Genomic DNA, 17,532 nt, shown 5'->3' with positions numbered 1-17,532 from the left:
GTCATGATTCCCTGTGTTCCCAGACGTCGTGTCCTTCTAACGGGGGATCTTCCAATTCCAGCCGCGCTTAGGGGTCACTCATCCCATGCTGTCAGTTGCAGGTGGGGCAGCGTTTCAGGGATATACAGTTGGTCTTATAATCAATCAATTTAGTCTATCAGGCTAACAGTTTAAAAGAGAGAAATCAAATCATCATTTCAGTAGACCCAGGAAAATATTTGACAAAATCCAGCATCATAACAGCAAAGAAGGTGTGGAAGAAATTTTCCCTAACCTGATAAAAAGGCATTCGTCACTTACAAAAGTGCCCACAGGTAACATCCTACTTAATGGTGAGAGACTAAACACTTTCCCCCAAGACTGAGCATAAGGCAGAGTGTCTCCTGTCATTACTTGTGTTAACACTTGACTGAAGGCTCTAGCCAGGGCCACCAGTCAAGAAAATGTAATAAGAGACATCAAGATTAGAAAGGAAAAAGTAAAACCATCTTTATCCACAGATTTCATGATGTTTTCAATAGAAACTCAGATGGAATCTATAAGAAAAGTGAGTTCGGCTAAAGGAAAAGGTTGCAAGATACAAGATCAGTATACAGAAATCAATTCTATTTCCTGATACAAGGAACAAACAAAAATATAACAGCATAGAAAAATATGAGATAATTTGGATAAACCTGAAAAGATGCAGAAGACTTGTAACAGAAAACTACAAAACATTGCTTTAGGGAGAGTAAGGAAAGCTGGGTAGGCGGAGAGCCAGACTGTTCACGGGTCAGAATCCTACTAATGTCAATGTCCACGATGACCAATCTGTACAACAGATGCCAGTAACGTCCCCTCAGCTTCTATGTGGAGGGGGACTGGTGATTCTCAAATTCATGTTAGAAATGCAGAGGACTCAGTATATCTTCAATAACTTCGGAAAAGAAGAACAAAATTGAATGACCAACACCACCTGATTTCAAAAATAATGGAGATTGTGGAGTAGTTGTGACCGCGCGCTGTTGGCACAAAGACAGACGAGCAGGTTTCAAGGGGCGGAGTCCAGAAGCAGATCCGCACAGACAATGTTGTTCGACAGACGCGGACGGTGAGTCAGTGGGGAATGAAGTCTCTGGAACAAACCACGCTGGAATAATTGGACCTCACACCATCTGTAAATAATAACTCAAAATGGGTCATAGAACTATAAAACTTCAAGAAGAAAATACTAGGTAAAATCTATGTGACCTTTAGTGATGCAAACATTTCTCAGATACAAAAGCCAAACCACAATCCATGTAAAAGAAATTTAAAAAGATAATTTGGGGACTTCATCCATATAAAAAACCTGCTCTTAGATGAAAGATAACTGTTAAGAAACATGAAAAAGATGCCAAAGTGTGGGAGGAAATATTGGCAAGGCGTAGATTTCATAAAGGGCCTGGATCTATAATATATAAAGAGATCTCAAAGCTCAATAAGAAGAACAAGCAAACCAGCACAAACATGGAACAAAATATTTGAGTAAACCCTGCATGAGAGAGGATATATAGACAGGAAATCATCACATGAGAATACTCTCAGATCATTAGGGAAGTGCAAATCGAAACCGTGAGCACCACAGCACGCCTGTTAGCACGACAGAAATTTAAAAGACCAACGATAGGTACCGCATGTAGGTGAGAATGGAGGAACAGGCCCCCCGGCACGCTGTTGGCATGGCCAGTCTGGCAGGTCCTTGCACTGAAATGCCCAGCCACCCTAAGACGCGGATGTGCCCTCCTCGCCTTGTTGTGCACAAAAGCCGTCGTAGCCGCTACTACCCAAATCCGAACAACCCACCTGTCCGTCAGCGTGGGGCCGATGGAATATTTGGTACGTCAGCATAGTGGGGTGCTCTCCAGCAGGGAGAAGAGCGAACAGTAGGGAAGACACTCAGCGTGACAGTCGATCAGTACATTCTGTGTGATTCACGCAGCAAACGTTTTAATTCTGATGAGGTCCGATTTATGGATTTCTTTTATGGCTGTGTTCTTGGTGTCGGTTCTAAGATCTTGAGGGCTCATTCCAGATCAGGGACGTTCTGTCCTGTGTCGTCTTTGAAAGCTTTCTGCTTTGCCGTTTCCCTGCGTCACCCGTGCAGGAGTGCCACCTGGATGCAGAGTGGGTCCACCCCGTCTGTGAGCCCCAGGCTGGGCTCCACGGTGAGTCGGCCTGTCCCGGCAAACAAGGAAAGAAAGGGCTGCTGGTGCACTCATCCGTGATGGGAGGAGTTCCTGTGCGGCGGGTCAGGCTGTGAGGTGTGGAAGGGCAAGGCCAGGGCTGTCCTCACAGAAGGAAGCTTGGAGCGGACTGGGCTGGACAGTGCCTGGCCATACCCGGGAGGCCCCCTGCATGACAACCCGGTCAGAAACCGGGTGAGATGGTTTCCAATCAGTAACACTCCCTCTGACACTTGGTGACATGAATTTGATTTACAGATGACATTATTAAAACCATGAATATTTCACTTATTAAATGTCATCAATCAGCACATTTTGGAGAAAACCTAGAGGTGTCCCTTTTAGTTGCAGCCACATCTGGAATTACTTACAGATGCGTAAATTTCAAAATGTCACCCGCACGTCACCCGCTTAACCTCATGTTGGGGCAACTGGGCACAATAATCCGTCATTCCGCCTCCCTTAGCACATGATCCTGCTGGGGCGCCACATGGTCCCCAACCCAGGGGCCCACCGTTGGATCTCATTTTAGAGTTCGCATTCATCACCTCCAAGAGCGTCACTCCTCTTTTGTGGTTGCCTCCTCCTCTGGCCAGTTGGGCGCCAGAAAACGGGGCCAGCACCGGTGAGGGTGTTGTCAAACGAGCAGACAACACAAGGAAGGGTTTGAGACTCTTTCCGTAAGTGCGACGTACAAATGGGCTGTTCTGCTTGTTCTGGAGCCTGTTTGCTTCTGTCAGTTTCTGGCTGTGGTTGTGTCGTTCCTGTCACCAGGTGAGGTTCCCTCAGTCACTCTGTGGAGCATCCCCCACACGCTGCGTACTTTCCTAGATGTCCTCAGCTGGGGAACTGAGGCGCAGGAACGTGCCCCCCCCCCCAGGGGTCGGGCCAGCCAGTCCTGAGCTTCCCTCCCGCCCGGCTGGCAGCTGCGAGGCAGGGTCTCAGAGGTGCTGTTCGCTGGGCATCACAGGGAACGGGACATTACGAAGGCGTTCTCGCCAGCCCTAAGCTGGGTATGTGGGCACCCATGTGACAGATGCGCTGCTTTTTAATGTTTTTTGAATTTGTAAGGACTGTGAAGTAACCTTGAATAAGTCGTGTGACTTTCTTGATCATTGGTTTCCTTCTTCCTAACGTGATTACCGTTTTCTCTTGGAATGCTGTTAGGAAATCTAATGAACTGATGTTTATAAAGCACTTGACATTGAAAGATGTACAACATAATTTCCTTAAATGCTAACATTAATCTTCCAGATACATTTTTAAGAAATCCCAAGCTTGAGTTATTAAAAACAAAGCACTGACATCAGTGAGAGTTTTGGAATACCGTGTGGAGCAGTACAGATAGGCTCTATAATTTCTCCTGGAAAAACATACAGAGAGGACCTAAGAGACAATCAGATGAAATATTAAATAGCACCTGGATTAGAATAGATTTATGGGATCATTAAAAGGTAATTATTGGTCCATTACCAGAAGCACCAGTTTAATTACACAGTGAAGTTTCAGACTGTTTTCGTTAAGTGCAGGAAGCCCGTTGCAATTCCCACTTACTGGTGGTTTGGCTGCCGGATTCCAGTGAAGACCCTCAGTCTGCTTGCACAGCTTATGTTCATTACTCTTTACCCTTAAATACGCAGCATTCTCACAAACGACCTGGAGGGCCTGGCCTCTGCTGGGAGCCCCTCGACGACTCCTGCCAAGCATCTTTGCACCTCTCCTTACAAGAAGCGGTGGGGCCGTCACACGGGACTCATGACCACTTTTCCTTCAAATTGTTACTTACTTGGTTGGACAGTCTCTGTACTAGACTCACTAGTGGCCTCACAGTTGAACTTGATACGCTCATGTACAAACTTTCTAGAAGGATCTAACTCCTTGCCACACTAATACATCCATTTCTGTTAGGCTTGTTGCTGTTACACAAACCGCACGTGTGATGCGTGTCATTCTGTGTCTTCAAACCCACATGCACACGACTAACTGCTCTGCACCCGTGGGGTATGCACGGACACAAACGCCCGTGTGGGCTGGCAGGAAGTGTGCGGAGCCTGACCCCAGCGTCTGTGAGTACTTTCTGTCCAGCTGCACTCGTCCCTAACTGAGGGTCATGTCCCTGAGCCTGGCCGATGCTGGCGCGTCCTGGGATGGTGAGCGCACCAGAACTTCCAGCCAGCGCCACCTCCCACTCAGCAGGGTAACTTGGCAGAAGCCAGCGTCCGTCTACACCGATGGCCACTGGGAGCTCATGGCCTGAGCCACGGTGGGAGCTTCCCGGAGTGCCGCTCCTGCGAAATGGTTTGGGAAGGTGAAATGAAGCGGGACACATCTGCTCAAGGATGAGGCCAAGAAAACAGGTTATTTTCAGCTGACCTTGGGAGAGGAGAAGGTGGTGAATTTGCTGCAAGTCACAGAAAAATTGGATGCAGAAGCGTCCAGTCAAATGCAGCCAAATACCTGGAGCATTTGCATCAACTCCGCGCTGCTGCAGAGACAGAGCCCTGCAGCCTTAGTGGGGTAACCATCCCACAGCCCAACGGGGTCTCTCGTGGCCAAGATCCAGCTGTTGACACAGCTCCCTCTGGAGGGCAAGGGGCATCTGCCTCCGGCACAGGAACCAGCCTGTGCCCGGGCCCGTCCTCAGAGCCGCCGCCCCAGCCCCAGCCCCTGTCCTCAGAGCCGACCGCCCCAGGCTCAGACCATGTCCTCAGGGCCGGCCACCCTCCCCGTGCCCTTCCTCCAAGGCATGGCGCTCAGACCAGGTGGAAAGAAGCCCTGCACTTCCAGGTCTCATGCAGCTTGATGAGGGCGATCCAGGATCATCTTGCATCGCAGGGTCCTTCCTTTGTCCCATCTGCCACATCCCTTTTGCCACCTAAGGAAACTTGTTCACAGGTGCTGGGGGCCTTCACTCAGCCTGCCACAGCATCCATCCCATGTCAGTGTGTCGGCACCGTCCTCCTATCAGTATGCTGTGTTTGACGGCAGCCAGTCCGTGTGTGTGTGGCATACACGTGTCCGCATGCAGACCGTGAGGGTCTGGGGAAAGGGAGCAGGGACACAGGGGACACACCTGCTGCACGTCTCGGGACAACGGGGACAAGGAGAGGCGGCATCCGGGTAAGTGTGCTTACGTTGGCTGTGGCCTCCAGGACCTCAGTGGCAGATAACCCGAAACAGCTGGTGGGCCCCCAGGGCTGCGGTGACCTGTGAGGGTGCTGGGGGGGGATGGTGTGGGTGCCACAGTAGCCTGTTGACAAGGATGGCCTGGGTCTGTGATGCCTCATCTCTGCCTTGTTAAAAATAAGTTCTTTCTTCAATGGCTTTTTAGTCTTTTTCCTGAATTTTACAATTTGTAAACTACTTTTTAGTATTTTATGCCTTTTTTGTAAGAGATGATGAAAACCTGTATTTTAATGGAACGCACTTTGCTTTGGGGCAGCATGCTTGCTTGTGAGTAATAATAATAGTAAGATCGACAACGGACCGAAGGCACAGTCTCAGGTGTGGGAGTCTGCATCCTGTACGGGGAAGACGGTGAATTTCTGCTTAATGTCTGTAGGACCAGTGTTGGAATGCATCCTGGACTGGCCGTGACCCTGGGGGAATTGGCCCAGAATCTCCGAGGCCCTATGTTCCTGCCCGAAAAGGAAAGATGAAATCAGCTAGTTCCCAGAGCTTTTCTTTGGGTGGGGCCACAGGTGTTCTGGATCCACGGCAGGTGCCCCGCTGATCAGTGTAGCCTGTGCATACACAGCTGTGCAAGGTGGTCGCTGTGTGCATCACAGAAACCCAGAATCCCGTGCACCTGTTCTGCTGCCCCCCACACACTGTGGCTGCCAGGAAGGGTGAGATGCGTCCCTGGGTCCATGTGTCCTGCATGGTCACACCTCAGAACAGAGTGCTGGAAACGCTGACCCATGGTCCGGGGGCCCAGCTGGGAGACACGACAGAACAGAATCAGCCTCTGGAGAGAGACGTGGGAAGTTATCCGGCCTGTCCCGTCGTCAGTCGCACTCCCACCCACCACGACTGTTACTACCTCCCTCAGGCCTGTAGTACAGGAACAGGTCTTGGTGGCTCAGCATGTGGCTACTGTTCTCTAAAGAAAAGCAGTTTCCAAACTCTAAAAATCTGACATACTAACTTCTGGTCTGATTGGGACTGCCCATTCCCGAATCATCAGAAATACATTAAGTATGGGGCGCCTGGGTGGCACAGCGGTTAAGCATCTGCCTTTGGCTCGGGGCGTGATCCCGGCGTTGTGGGATCGAGCCCCACATCAGGCTCCTCTGCTGGGAGCCTGCTTCTTCCTCTCCCACTCCCCCTGCTTGTGTTCTCTCTCTCGCTGGCTGTCTCTATCTCTGTCGAATAAATAAATGAAATCTCTAAAAAAAAAATACATTAAGTATTAATATAGATGTGTTTATCAATGCATACCAGCCTCACCTGTTGGAATTCATAGGACTACAGGAAATGACCTTCCCATAGTCCTTTTCCCAGTCCTTTTCCAGAAAGGAGCATGTCATTCTCTTTTCCAGAGAGAACATATACAAACATATACAGGTGGTTTGCCAGGAATGTCTGAGGTATGTATGGATGTAACAAAGACATTTCCATTCATTACTGGTGTGGTATTATTACTACAGGTACCAGTGTGGCATCGTTACTGCAGGTACTGGTGCGGCATTGTTACTACGGGTACCGGTGTGGTATCGTTACTACAGGTACCGGTGTGGCATCATTGCTATGGGTACTGGTATGGTATCATTACTACAGGTACCGGTGTGGCATCATTACTATGGGGACCAGTGTGGCATCGTTACTACGGGTACCGGTGTGGCATCGTTAATGCAGGTACTGGTGCGGCATTGTTGCTGTGGGTACCAGTGCGGCAGTGTTGCTGCGGGTACCGGTGTGGCATCATTGCTATGGGTACTGGTATGGTATCATTACTACAGGTACTGGTGTGGCATTGTTGCTGCAGGTACCGGTGTGGTATCATTACTACGGGGACCAGTGTGGCATCGTTACTATGGGTACCGGTGTGGCATCGTTACTGTGGATACTGGTGCGGCATTGTTGCTGTGGGTATCGGTGTGGTATCGTTACTACAGGTACCGGTGCGGTATCGTTACTGTGGGTACCAATGCGGCATTGTTGCTGCGGGTACAGGTATGGTATCGTTACTGCAGGTACTGGTGCGGCATTGTTACCACATGCGCCACAGCCTCGTGTGTTCACCTCACTTATGATTATCAACTTCGTCACTCTTTCAGTTGGGAACATTGTCGATCTGAGGCAATGCTACTGCTTGTTTTTGAATCAGAAATGCACCCAGTGTATTTAGAATGCCAGGCTTCGAGCTGGACTCCATGAACACTCCATTTTAATCCCCCCAATTCCACCCAGCACAAGAAGCAGCTTCTGTGTCTGCAAATGCTGGTTCAGTGCGACTCAACGTAAGCCTCCCACCTTCAGCACTTCACTCACTGCGATGTCCTCTGGCAGCCTGTGCTTTCTGAGTGGACTTCCCGTTACTGATGCAGGGGACAGAGAAGAGATGCCAGCATGTCCTGGTGTTAGCGCTACTTTTATTTATCGAAGTAAATTGAGCTCCCTTTGCTCCTACAGGTGCCCTTTACTACGAAGACAGTACACGACTACTTGCCAAATTAAGCTTAGAGGATAGTCGAGAGGCACAAAGCACTGATGAGAAGATGGAAGTGGCCACAGGAGGTCGGTAGCTAAGCTACCAGGAGCTCCGGGTCTCGAGCTCACGGGCACTGCTGCAGAGGGGGAACAACCCCCTGGTCCTCGCGGGATGCCAGCCGAGTGTCCCGGGCAGCTCTTGCGACCCCTGCCCGAGCTACCACACCTGCCCCTCCCCGAGGGAGGGCAGACCCCACCTCACTACTCCCCACATCCAGCGTCCTCCAGCTCCGAGAGCCAGCTGGAGGTCAGGGCTCTCACCCATCCGCCCCTGCACGGCTGCCCCAGTGTGCCCACTCTGCACATGGCATCCCGTCACCGGCTATTTGAACACACAGATCTGAAACACAGTCACATGGCCAGACCATCGGAGCTGTGCCCTCAACGAAAACTGTGTTTTTAAAACTCTGAGCCAAGTCATTTCCATGGTAAATGCTTGCCAGTCTCCAGAGTGAATAGGCAACATAGTGTAATTGTGAGGAGTGCTACTTAGCATTTTCTTGGTACAAATGAGCTTTTCTGAAGATTTCGCAGAAAGATGCCAGAGTACTTCATTTCTCTAAAATCCCTTACAGTTTAATTTAATTAAGTGGAGCTCAGTGCTGTGCCTGCCCGTTCTGTTTCTGCCCCTGGATTTGTTACGGGGCTTCATGCAGCCCTTCCTGGAGCATTCCCAGGGAGGGGAGAGCCGCACCAGCTTTACAGATTGTGGGCATTTTCACGTTTGCTCTCCCCAGTCTGCCTCCCTTGTGCAGACGGAAGGCGGTCGAAGGTCCGACCGGGAACGCGCCCCCGCATCTGGCGTCCATCTTTGGAGAGTTCACACTCAGGGACAGTGAGCTCCTGCCCCGGCTTCTCACTGTGACCCCAGAGTCTCCTGCACACGGCACCACAGGCCAGATGTCTTCCAGAAAACCTGCAATAGGACCCAAAAATAGGACACATTCTCATCAAGTTCCTTCTGGACAAAGACTCCGAACCAGTTTCTTTCTGAGTTTACGTGCAGATCCCGAAAAAAGAATGTTACGTATTTTTGAGTGAAGCAACACTAAACTGGGTCTATCTTTTCAAATTTCACTTAAAAGTGTCTTTATGAACAAGTAGAATATGAAAGCCCTGTCCATGAAATCATTAATTCCAAAAACTGTATCCACATTTGTGACATTTTTGACAATTTGTGTGTGTGACTAAAGTGCTGTTTTATTTGTAAGTCATGCAGGTCAAACACCTCCTGGACATGTGCGGTGTGCTTGTTAGCGTCTCCGAGGAAGAGTGTTCCCCACGCGGCCTCTCTGCTCCTTGCTCCCAGAAGTAGCTGCGTGCGGGTATTGCATTCCCCAGCAGCCTCTGCTCTTTCTCAGGGTAAGGGGTCCGTGGATGTAGCTGACTCGATGAACCCAAGATGTTTGGGGCTGATCGAAGCGGCCTGTCCTCCAACAGGTGTGTGGGCAGGGCACGGGAGACGCACCTGCTCGCCTGACCCTCAGTGCAGCCGTCTTGCCGGGGACGAGAGTCTGGGTCTCTCCAAAGATTGCTTTGAGAACAGGCTTGGGACTTCTGCTCAGCGTTTCACCTGTGCTAGATGTCTCTCACCATTCAAAACATACACAGAGGAGAACGGAGTGGTTTCCGCAGAAGTCGGCCATTTCCCAGCTGATGCTGCTCGGCGCATTGCTCCGTGGGGCGCTGCCTGGGGACCCGCCCAGAGTGCAGGGGACGAGGGAGTCTGGCGAGCAGCGCCGTTTACAGGGAAGCCACAAGAGAGTGCGTGCCGGGGAGAGGAGAACACCTGCCCTCGCTGTGTGCTTGCCGCAGTGAGGGATCACGGTCCGTCCGCTGCTCCCAGGCCTCTTCCTGAGCGTCAAGTTACCGTCCTCGTGACGAACGCTGGAAAGAGAACAAATTGTGGACTTTTCTAGGCAATTAAATTCCATCGGAGCAAGCTGCCATGCACACAGTACCAGCAACGGTGCGCCTTCCCGCCTGCTCCCGCCTGCTGTTCAGACCAGACAGAGTGTCAGTAAATATGTCAGCCACGTCTCCTGGAAACTCTGAACACTAGCCTTTATTCACGAAATGCTTGCCCTTCCCGTTCCCACGATGCCACGAGCTGGGCGAGGGTGGATAGAGCAGCCAGGCCACGTGGCCGTTAAGCAGAGAGGGCTCCTGAGGGACTGGAAGTGCACCATCCTTACAGAACGCTAAAACCTGTCGTCTGCAGCCCAGGTCGTGCAGAGCAGAGCCACACGCAGCCTGCTGTCCACACCTCAGGGCTGTGGCTTTTGTGGTTATAACTTGGCCACCAGGCACCCACCACACTTTTCTCCTTTATTCCAGCGCCTGCGCGCCTGGACCCTGGCCTCTCCAGCTGCAGCACAGGACCCTGGGAAAGCTTCCCCACATGCATTTGCCTCAGTTTCCCTCTTCTGTAAAACGGGGTTCGTAAAAGAGCTGATCTCCCAGAGTTTGGTACAAGTAAGTGGCTGAGAGCTGTGATGCGGAAGATGGCGCGTGGCACACGGTGCAGGGCAGGCGTTGGCTGTCACCGCTCACTCAGGGTGCGTGTCGGGCCACGCCATGTTCATGGGCGTCAGTCGCATGGAGGACACGTGGCTCTGCCTCTCCACAGGACCGGGAGTCCTGCTGTCACCTGCCGACCAGGCCCCTCCTGCGGGCTTCTCCCCTCGTCCTGAGGGTGCCATCCTTCGTCCCCACGGTCAGAACTGCCTCCTCTGCGTGCGGACGCCTGCTCGCGGCCTCACACGATGCTCGCTTCTCATCGTGCTTTCTCCTTAGTTCTGCCCTTCCCTTACACCCTGGCTGCACGCTGTCTGGAACACCCAGGATGCTAACCTTCGTGCCTTGGCTTAGTTAACGGCACGAGAGTGTAAATTGTTTAACATACTTGAACATGAACCTGAATGTGGTATTTGACACCGTATTCTGTATTACAGCCCAATTTAGTTCGGCCTCCTGTCCTGCGAGGAGCTGTTTGGTCTTTATTATCTTGATTTTTCCATGGCTGCGGCACATTGACTTTGTGGCTGTGGTGTTCATAGATGGAGTGAAAGGCATTATGGCCCTGGTCGTGTTGTCCTAGCGCCCCACAGACCCTGCGGTTTCAGGCACGCTCACAAGAGGGGCCCCAAGCTCCATGCTCCAGGGCAGCTCAGACCCGCAGTTGCACTGTCCATGTCAACGTCTGCCTCAATTTTCCTCTAAAGATTGTTTCTCAAGCAGCATGGCCTCCCCAGCCTCCCAGCCAGGGTGACCAGGTACACGTGGACTCGCCCCTCACGTGTGCCCAGCTGGGCCCCTGCAGCCCCGTGCAGCCTCGCCGGCAACACAGCAGGGCTGTGCGCACCCTCACCCGCGGTTGGTGGGAGGGACCAGGGGCCTGTGGTCTGCACTCCCTGAACAGGTGTGAGCCTCAGCCTTCTGCGAGGGGCCCGTGGCGCCCACCATGCCACCGCCCTGCTGGGCTGTGCCTCTAGCTGTGGGCGGTGACTGTCCACATGCTGTCCACGCCCTGCCCGGCCCCGTGCACATCTGCTCCGAATACAGATCTAAACAGCACTGTGGCCTGCAGAGCCCTGGGGGGAGTCACAGTAGAAAGCAAGTTATTGTTTAAGTGTTAAATTTATTAAATTAATGAATAAGATGGTAGCCACTAACTCAACAACCTTTTAAAAAGGATTAATGAGCCGGGAGGGCCAGTGAGGGTCCTCAGGGCACAAGGACCTCATGGTGCTAAGGGCCTGCGTGTTCTTTCCTGTGTGTGTCCCAGAGTTGGCACTGAAGAAGGGGGCCACCCAGAAACACCAACAGGTGCAGACCCCAAACCCCACCAAGGCCTGCTCCCTGCAGCCCAGGACCAGGAGGGGCAGGCTGGCGGGACAGAAACATTTTACACGGTAAGTGATCCACACCAGCCTAACATGCAGACGTCCCCACGGACCCACCCAGTCCTCAGCAAACAGCTCTGCTCCACCAGACAGGAATGAGAGCCCCCATCCCTGCCAGGTGCTGCAGGGGAGTGGAGAGGGGGCCGGGACTTCACCCCACCAGGCAGGATCGAGCCCCCTGCCCCCCACTAGGTGGTACCAGGGGTCTCCACACCATCAGTGGCAGGGAGCAGAAGCAGGGGCCACCTTGCAGGGCTGGAACTCCGGCCCCGTCCGTCAGCAGTAAGGGTCCGACACCAAGAGGGGGAGCTGGACTTCGCCTGCCTTGGTGGTCCTGGGACTGCCCCCTCCCCTGCGGAAGAAGAGCCAGAGAAATCCAGTTAGAACGAGTTAAATGAGCTGAAGGATCTCAGACTTCCAGTAACCCAGGGAGATCTCAAACCAAGTGAAAACACTGTAGCTGGCAGCACGAAGACGCGGGCGTGAGCGTTGGCATATCTGACAACCGTGTTCAAGCAGCCAGCATCGACATGCTCAGAAGGGAAGTGAAGCACAAACGCGTGGAAACCGATAAAAAGCCTCAGCAGGGAGATCTGATCCACCCGAGGAGCTAAGTTACACGGAGGGCTGGAGGTGAGGGTCATCCGAGCAAAGAAAAGGCCCAGCAGCTGAGCTGGACGTGGGACCAGAGCACAGGGAGCCACCGCGGGCTGGAAGTACCCGACCACGAGGCCCTGCACACTGCAGGCCTAAAGGGAGCTGACCTTTTTGCTGAGGTGGAACCCCGGAGGAGGAGGAGGGGGGCTGAAAAGTCCCGAAGGCATCCTGATGGGAGCCCCCGATTTGACGGGATGGAACGTGCCACCCACCGCGTCCTCCCGCCCGAGCGCCGGCCTTCAGCTTCCCTCCGCAGTGAGGCTGAGAGGTTTTACCTTCAGGCTGATCACACAGGTGTGAAAGGCAGCGCTTCCCATGGTATTAATGGTCCTCGTCCCGATTTGCTCCTTCTGTTGAGAGTGCCGTGCAGATACTTACAGTGCAGGTCTGTGTTTCTGTGCACATGCGTGTGTGGGGGGCTGCGCACACAGGAGAGAAATCCCGCCCTGAGCGTCCGTGTGCTCACCGCCGAGCCGACGAGGTGTTCATGGTTGGGTTTGTTGGCAGAGGTGACCTCACCCAAACCCGCCCCGGCGGGTGACATGGGAGCCACACGGCCACAGCCTCTCCCCCGCGAGAGTCTGTGCTTTGGTTTTGGTGTTGCCGATCTTCAGAATCTTTTTCCCCCAAACGGTGTCCGGCTTCCACGGGAACAGCCTGCAGCCCTGGTCTGTCCTGCAGGCCGTGAACAAGGAGAGGAGTGAGCTTGTCACGCCCCAGGTCCTTCCAAACAGGGAGGAACAGGGAATCCCTTTGTTCCCAAAACCACTTTGTGGACTGGGGGCTTGCTGGGCCCGTTTGCCTGTTTGTGGTGAGAGTGGCGCCCAGGCCCCGCGTCTAGCCCTACGCGGCTGGAAATGTTTCCCTGGAGACAAAAAGCCAGAAAGTACTCTCCGTAGGCAAAACGTCAGGACTTTTAAAAACCTGTTTTCTGATCGTGGGGGGATAGTGTAACCACCTAATTAATGTTCAACTCCGTTGCTGAAGAATGTTTTCTCAAAATGAATGCTCTTTTCTAGTCCAGAACATACGCGTGCAGCTGGCAAGGAGAAACGCTGTGTTTCACGGTGGATTTCGCGTTGGGATTCACCTGTTTTGACAGTAAGACAAAGGTAAGCTCCCCAGCATGTGCTGCGTGTTGCCCCAGGTTGATGCACACTGTTCACGCTTCAGAGAGGCAGACTGGACTCTATCAGCCCAGCCTGGTTTGCCGCGTGCACGGCGGCAGCCTCGTAGCTGGGCGGAGCCGCCGAGCCCAGCAGTGCGCCACCCAGGTGCGCGGTGCCTCCCAACACCGCCCGCGCCGGCGCGAGGTGGGTCTCCTGGGTCCTGCTCCGGGGAAGGACCCCTGGCACTAAGGTAAACACTTTGAAAAGATTCGTTATCTCCTGCCTGACTTAAACCTGAGCGTTTTGGTGAGCGCGCAGCAGCCCTTCCTGGTGGGACTCATCAGGTGCTCTGCTGAGGCTGACGGACTTTACTGCACCGAAGACCACCGTTTCCACCAGCCTCTCTGACGGGCCCAAGCGTTCACCTCAGCCAATAGTATGTCGTACAATAGTTTAAAAGCCACGGGGCTCATTCAGAATGCAGGATGGGAAAGCATGGGCAGGACGATGCTTCACACCACAGGGGCAGAGCCGGCCGGCTTAGCCTGTGGCAGCAGTTCGTCGGCACGGAGCCAGGGACGCCTCATCTCAAGTGGTGTCCTCACCGGTGTTTATTTCCAAACTCCCCTGTAAAACCTTTGCACACTCTCTTCTATGAGTGAATCACTGCACCGAACTCAGGAGCCCCTGTGAAATCGCACGCTAGCTTTTCAGAGGTCTGACCCGTGTCTTCCCCATTCTTCCAGAGAGTGGCTCCCACAGGGGATGAGTTTGCCCTCGGGGGCATCTGGAGGGGCGTTTCTGCTGGCATCGGTGGGGAGAGATCAGAGACGCTGTGAGCGCCCTGCCGTGCACGGAACGGTCAGCAACAGGGTCAGTGGTGCAGAGCTGGGAGCCCTGTTCTAAGGAGGGGCTGCCTTCTCGACAGAATTCTCAATGAGAAAACTCACTGCACACTTGCTACTTTATTCCCTACCAGGAAAATGGGTAGGAGGTTTCACAATAGGGGGCTACCTCATGTTTATTTATTTCTTTACTTTTCAGAGAAGAGAGGAGGGGAGGGCAGAGGGGGGGAGAGAGACGCTCAAGCAGACCCCCTGCTGTGCATGGAGCACAACATGGGCTTCAGTCCCATAACCCTGAGACCGTGACCTGAGTCACAGTCAAGAATTGGACACTTAACCGACTGCGCCATCCAGGCACCCCTCTCCCTAGCGTTTAGAACCACAGCAGGGCCCGTTTGCAGGAACACTCAATGCTAAGAAGGATTCGTGTGCTCCGTCAGCATCAAGGCCGTGGAGAGGGCGCCCTGACACAGAAGCTCCCGCAGGACGGGCTCCGTGTGGCACTGGCCGTGCGGCTGGGCCTGAAGCCGGGTCTGCGTAACGTCCGTGCACCAGTCCTCTGAGTTAGCAACGAAGCAGCTATCCAGGCGCAAGGAAGAAGTTTCTACACCGTCTCTCAACTAGCAGGCCTGACGTGGAGCTTACATTTTTCGTTTTGTGTTCCAAGAAAATCTGGGTTTCCGGAAATCTAACCGAGACTTTCCAAATGTCACCTGAAGAGCAGGTTTCAAGTCGTCCGGACTGCCCTCCACGAGGACCTGCGCGCCCCCTCTCCAGTTGCGTGTGGCAGTGTTGTCTGGGGGTCTGGGGGGACGAGGCCTGCCTGGAGGGAGCCCACCAGCTCTCTGTCTGTCCCAGGAGCTGAGCACTGCCGAGAGATTTGTCTGTGGCGGCCCGTCTGGGCGGTGTGTGCACACCAGGTACATCTGGTTCTCAGGGTCAAGGCTTGCACAGCGCCAGGTCACTGTGTCATCCTGTGGAGCCGTCCCCTCTCCGGGTGTTCCTGCTATGTGCAACACGGGAGCCCCACGTCCATTCCACCTTCACAAGGGCCAGCCAGGGGTGCACGTGGCTGTGAGACCCTGTAAGAGGCAACCTCCGTTCGCAGGACCGTGGGGCCCCTCCACAGAGTGGACGGCAGGAGCCTTGATGGTGCCATGGGGAGATCTGACTCAGAGCAGATGAGAAGTGACCCTTCGACCCAAACTCTGCTCAGGCCCCTAGCCTTTTAGGCGCTCCGATAAGGGCTGAAGGGCGGCTTCCTGGGGAGCGGAGATGGGAGTGAAGTTGGTGAGCTGTGATGCCCACATGTTCACACCAGCAGCACGTTTTTGCTTTTATTTATCCCGTGAACTTGCTCTCTTCCTCGGCTGCTCCGTGCCCCTCTCCAGGGTGTCACTCCCTTTTTGTCACACCCCTCTGTGTCCCTCCTGCGTTTCACGCTGGTGCGGTCAGGCAGGTGTGCCCCTTGAGAGGCCCTTCCTATCAGTGCATCTGGCATCTCCCTGGCTGGCCCTGAAGTCAACCAAATACAAGTTCAGAGAGCTAGAACACATTCCTCAGTGGGACGCACAGCTGTGCTGCTGTAAACGTCCTGACAGCGAGCTGCAGAGCAAGACGAAGGTCTTACGGTCCCTGGCTGTTTATCTAGGACCTTTAACTGCCTCGCTCTGCTGAACGCAGCAAGGCAGCCCTCCGCCACCCTGCCCTCCGTGGTGCTGCAGCCAGCCCGCCAGGAGCCCCCCAGCTCCACAACCTGTGTGCCTGGGGGAGGGGACAGGCCCTGGAGAAGCCCCTCCCTCCCTGACCTGGTGGGAGTGCCAGGAGCATTCTGCGCTGCCTGTGGGGAAACCTCCCACTTTCCCCGTCTGTCTGGCCCTCCCACCCACTCAATGTCAAGTTCACTGTCTCAAGTCTAGTTTTTACAAAGTTCTAGTGAAGTCATCTTTTCCGTCACCTGAGCCTCAGATCAGACACAGGAGCTTCCCCCGACCTATTCCCCTGTGAAGGTGAAGTCTTGACATTTTCCTTGTGTTTAGTTCTTGATTGTAAGAAGTTCTGGCCTAATACTTATGTGTTTATCGTGTATTAAGACAGTAACTGGAAATTTTAAAAACACAAGACAGTGTAAAAAGAAAATTGATCTAGAGTCTTGTTTCGTGTAAGCCTTTTACAAATTTTTAAATTTACAATATTTGAATTAATTTTCAAAAGAAAAGCTTTTGAGGCTTCCCTGTGAGGAGTGCATCAACGGGTTTTAAGTCTATGAAGTACTTATGGCTCTTCTTCATTTGACGCATCTTTATTCTTTTAATGTATGATGACGTTTGTAAATTCGGTAAACATAGGTTTTCCGTTATTTCTAGATTGATATGAATAATTATGAAAATGATGTTTCTCCGTAGGCCATTAATATAAGTTATTAGGGGAAAACCACATAGATGTTTTGGCCTTAGAGATATTTAGATTGAGATTGACCATGTCTATACACGCGAGATAATTCGCACTTCCATGCGATAATATGCTTTAGACCAGACCATTTGGAGTTACTTCTGGGCTAGAAGTAGACCCACAATGTGGCGGCAGTAGTATTCACCAAATGTTCATAAGAACGAAGACGAGGTTTTGGTAGGGGTCCCACATTGAATGCTGAAGTAAACGTGCGGTCAGATTCCTTAGCTCCCCACTTCCGCGCTCGCCAGAGAAAGGTGAACGGTTGTCTGCACGCGTGAATCACTCACATCAGCTGTCCCTCCGCACCACAGTAAGGGAGTGAAGCGGGAGACCTCCTGTCACCCGGAAGCAAACGTGCTTGGCCGTGCACATTTTTCCTGCTTTTACAAAACAAATGGGAACTCTGTTGTCTAATATCTTTAAATTTCTAGACAAATTATTTTCCAACCACTTAGGCCAGAATAAACCAGAACTCTGTGTGCGTCTGCCCCGCCTTCTTGCTGGTGCTGATGTGTGTCTCTGCACAGACGCCAGGGGTCACTGTACAGGCCCTGCTCACTCGGAGGCCCTGGGCGGCAGACGACTGTCCACGCTTGCTCCCTCCGGTTTGGCGGTAACCGATGTCCCGTTTCTGTTGGACCACATT

The 17,532-nt window shown here is 52.9% G+C and overlaps 1 protein-coding gene across 1 annotated transcript in view; it reads left to right on the top strand.

Annotated features, from left to right (window-relative positions):
* The window catches only part of SNTG2 (syntrophin gamma 2), a 200,176-nt gene that overhangs the window by 164,919 nt on the left and 17,725 nt on the right, over window positions 1-17,532 (top strand). Inside the window, exon 16 of the mRNA XM_087863901.1 lies at window positions 13,498-13,590. Coding sequence (XP_087720027.1) covers window positions 13,498-13,590 — 93 coding nt within the window. The remainder of the gene's footprint in view (window positions 1-13,497; window positions 13,591-17,532) is intronic.

This window comes from Ursus americanus, chromosome 7 (assembly GCF_024610735.1).
Source record: "Ursus americanus isolate L20-20 chromosome 7, mUrsAme1.1.p, whole genome shotgun sequence".
Classification (NCBI taxonomy): Eukaryota; Metazoa; Chordata; class Mammalia; order Carnivora; family Ursidae; genus Ursus; species Ursus americanus.
This window is presented reverse-complemented; position numbering and strand designations above follow the sequence as displayed.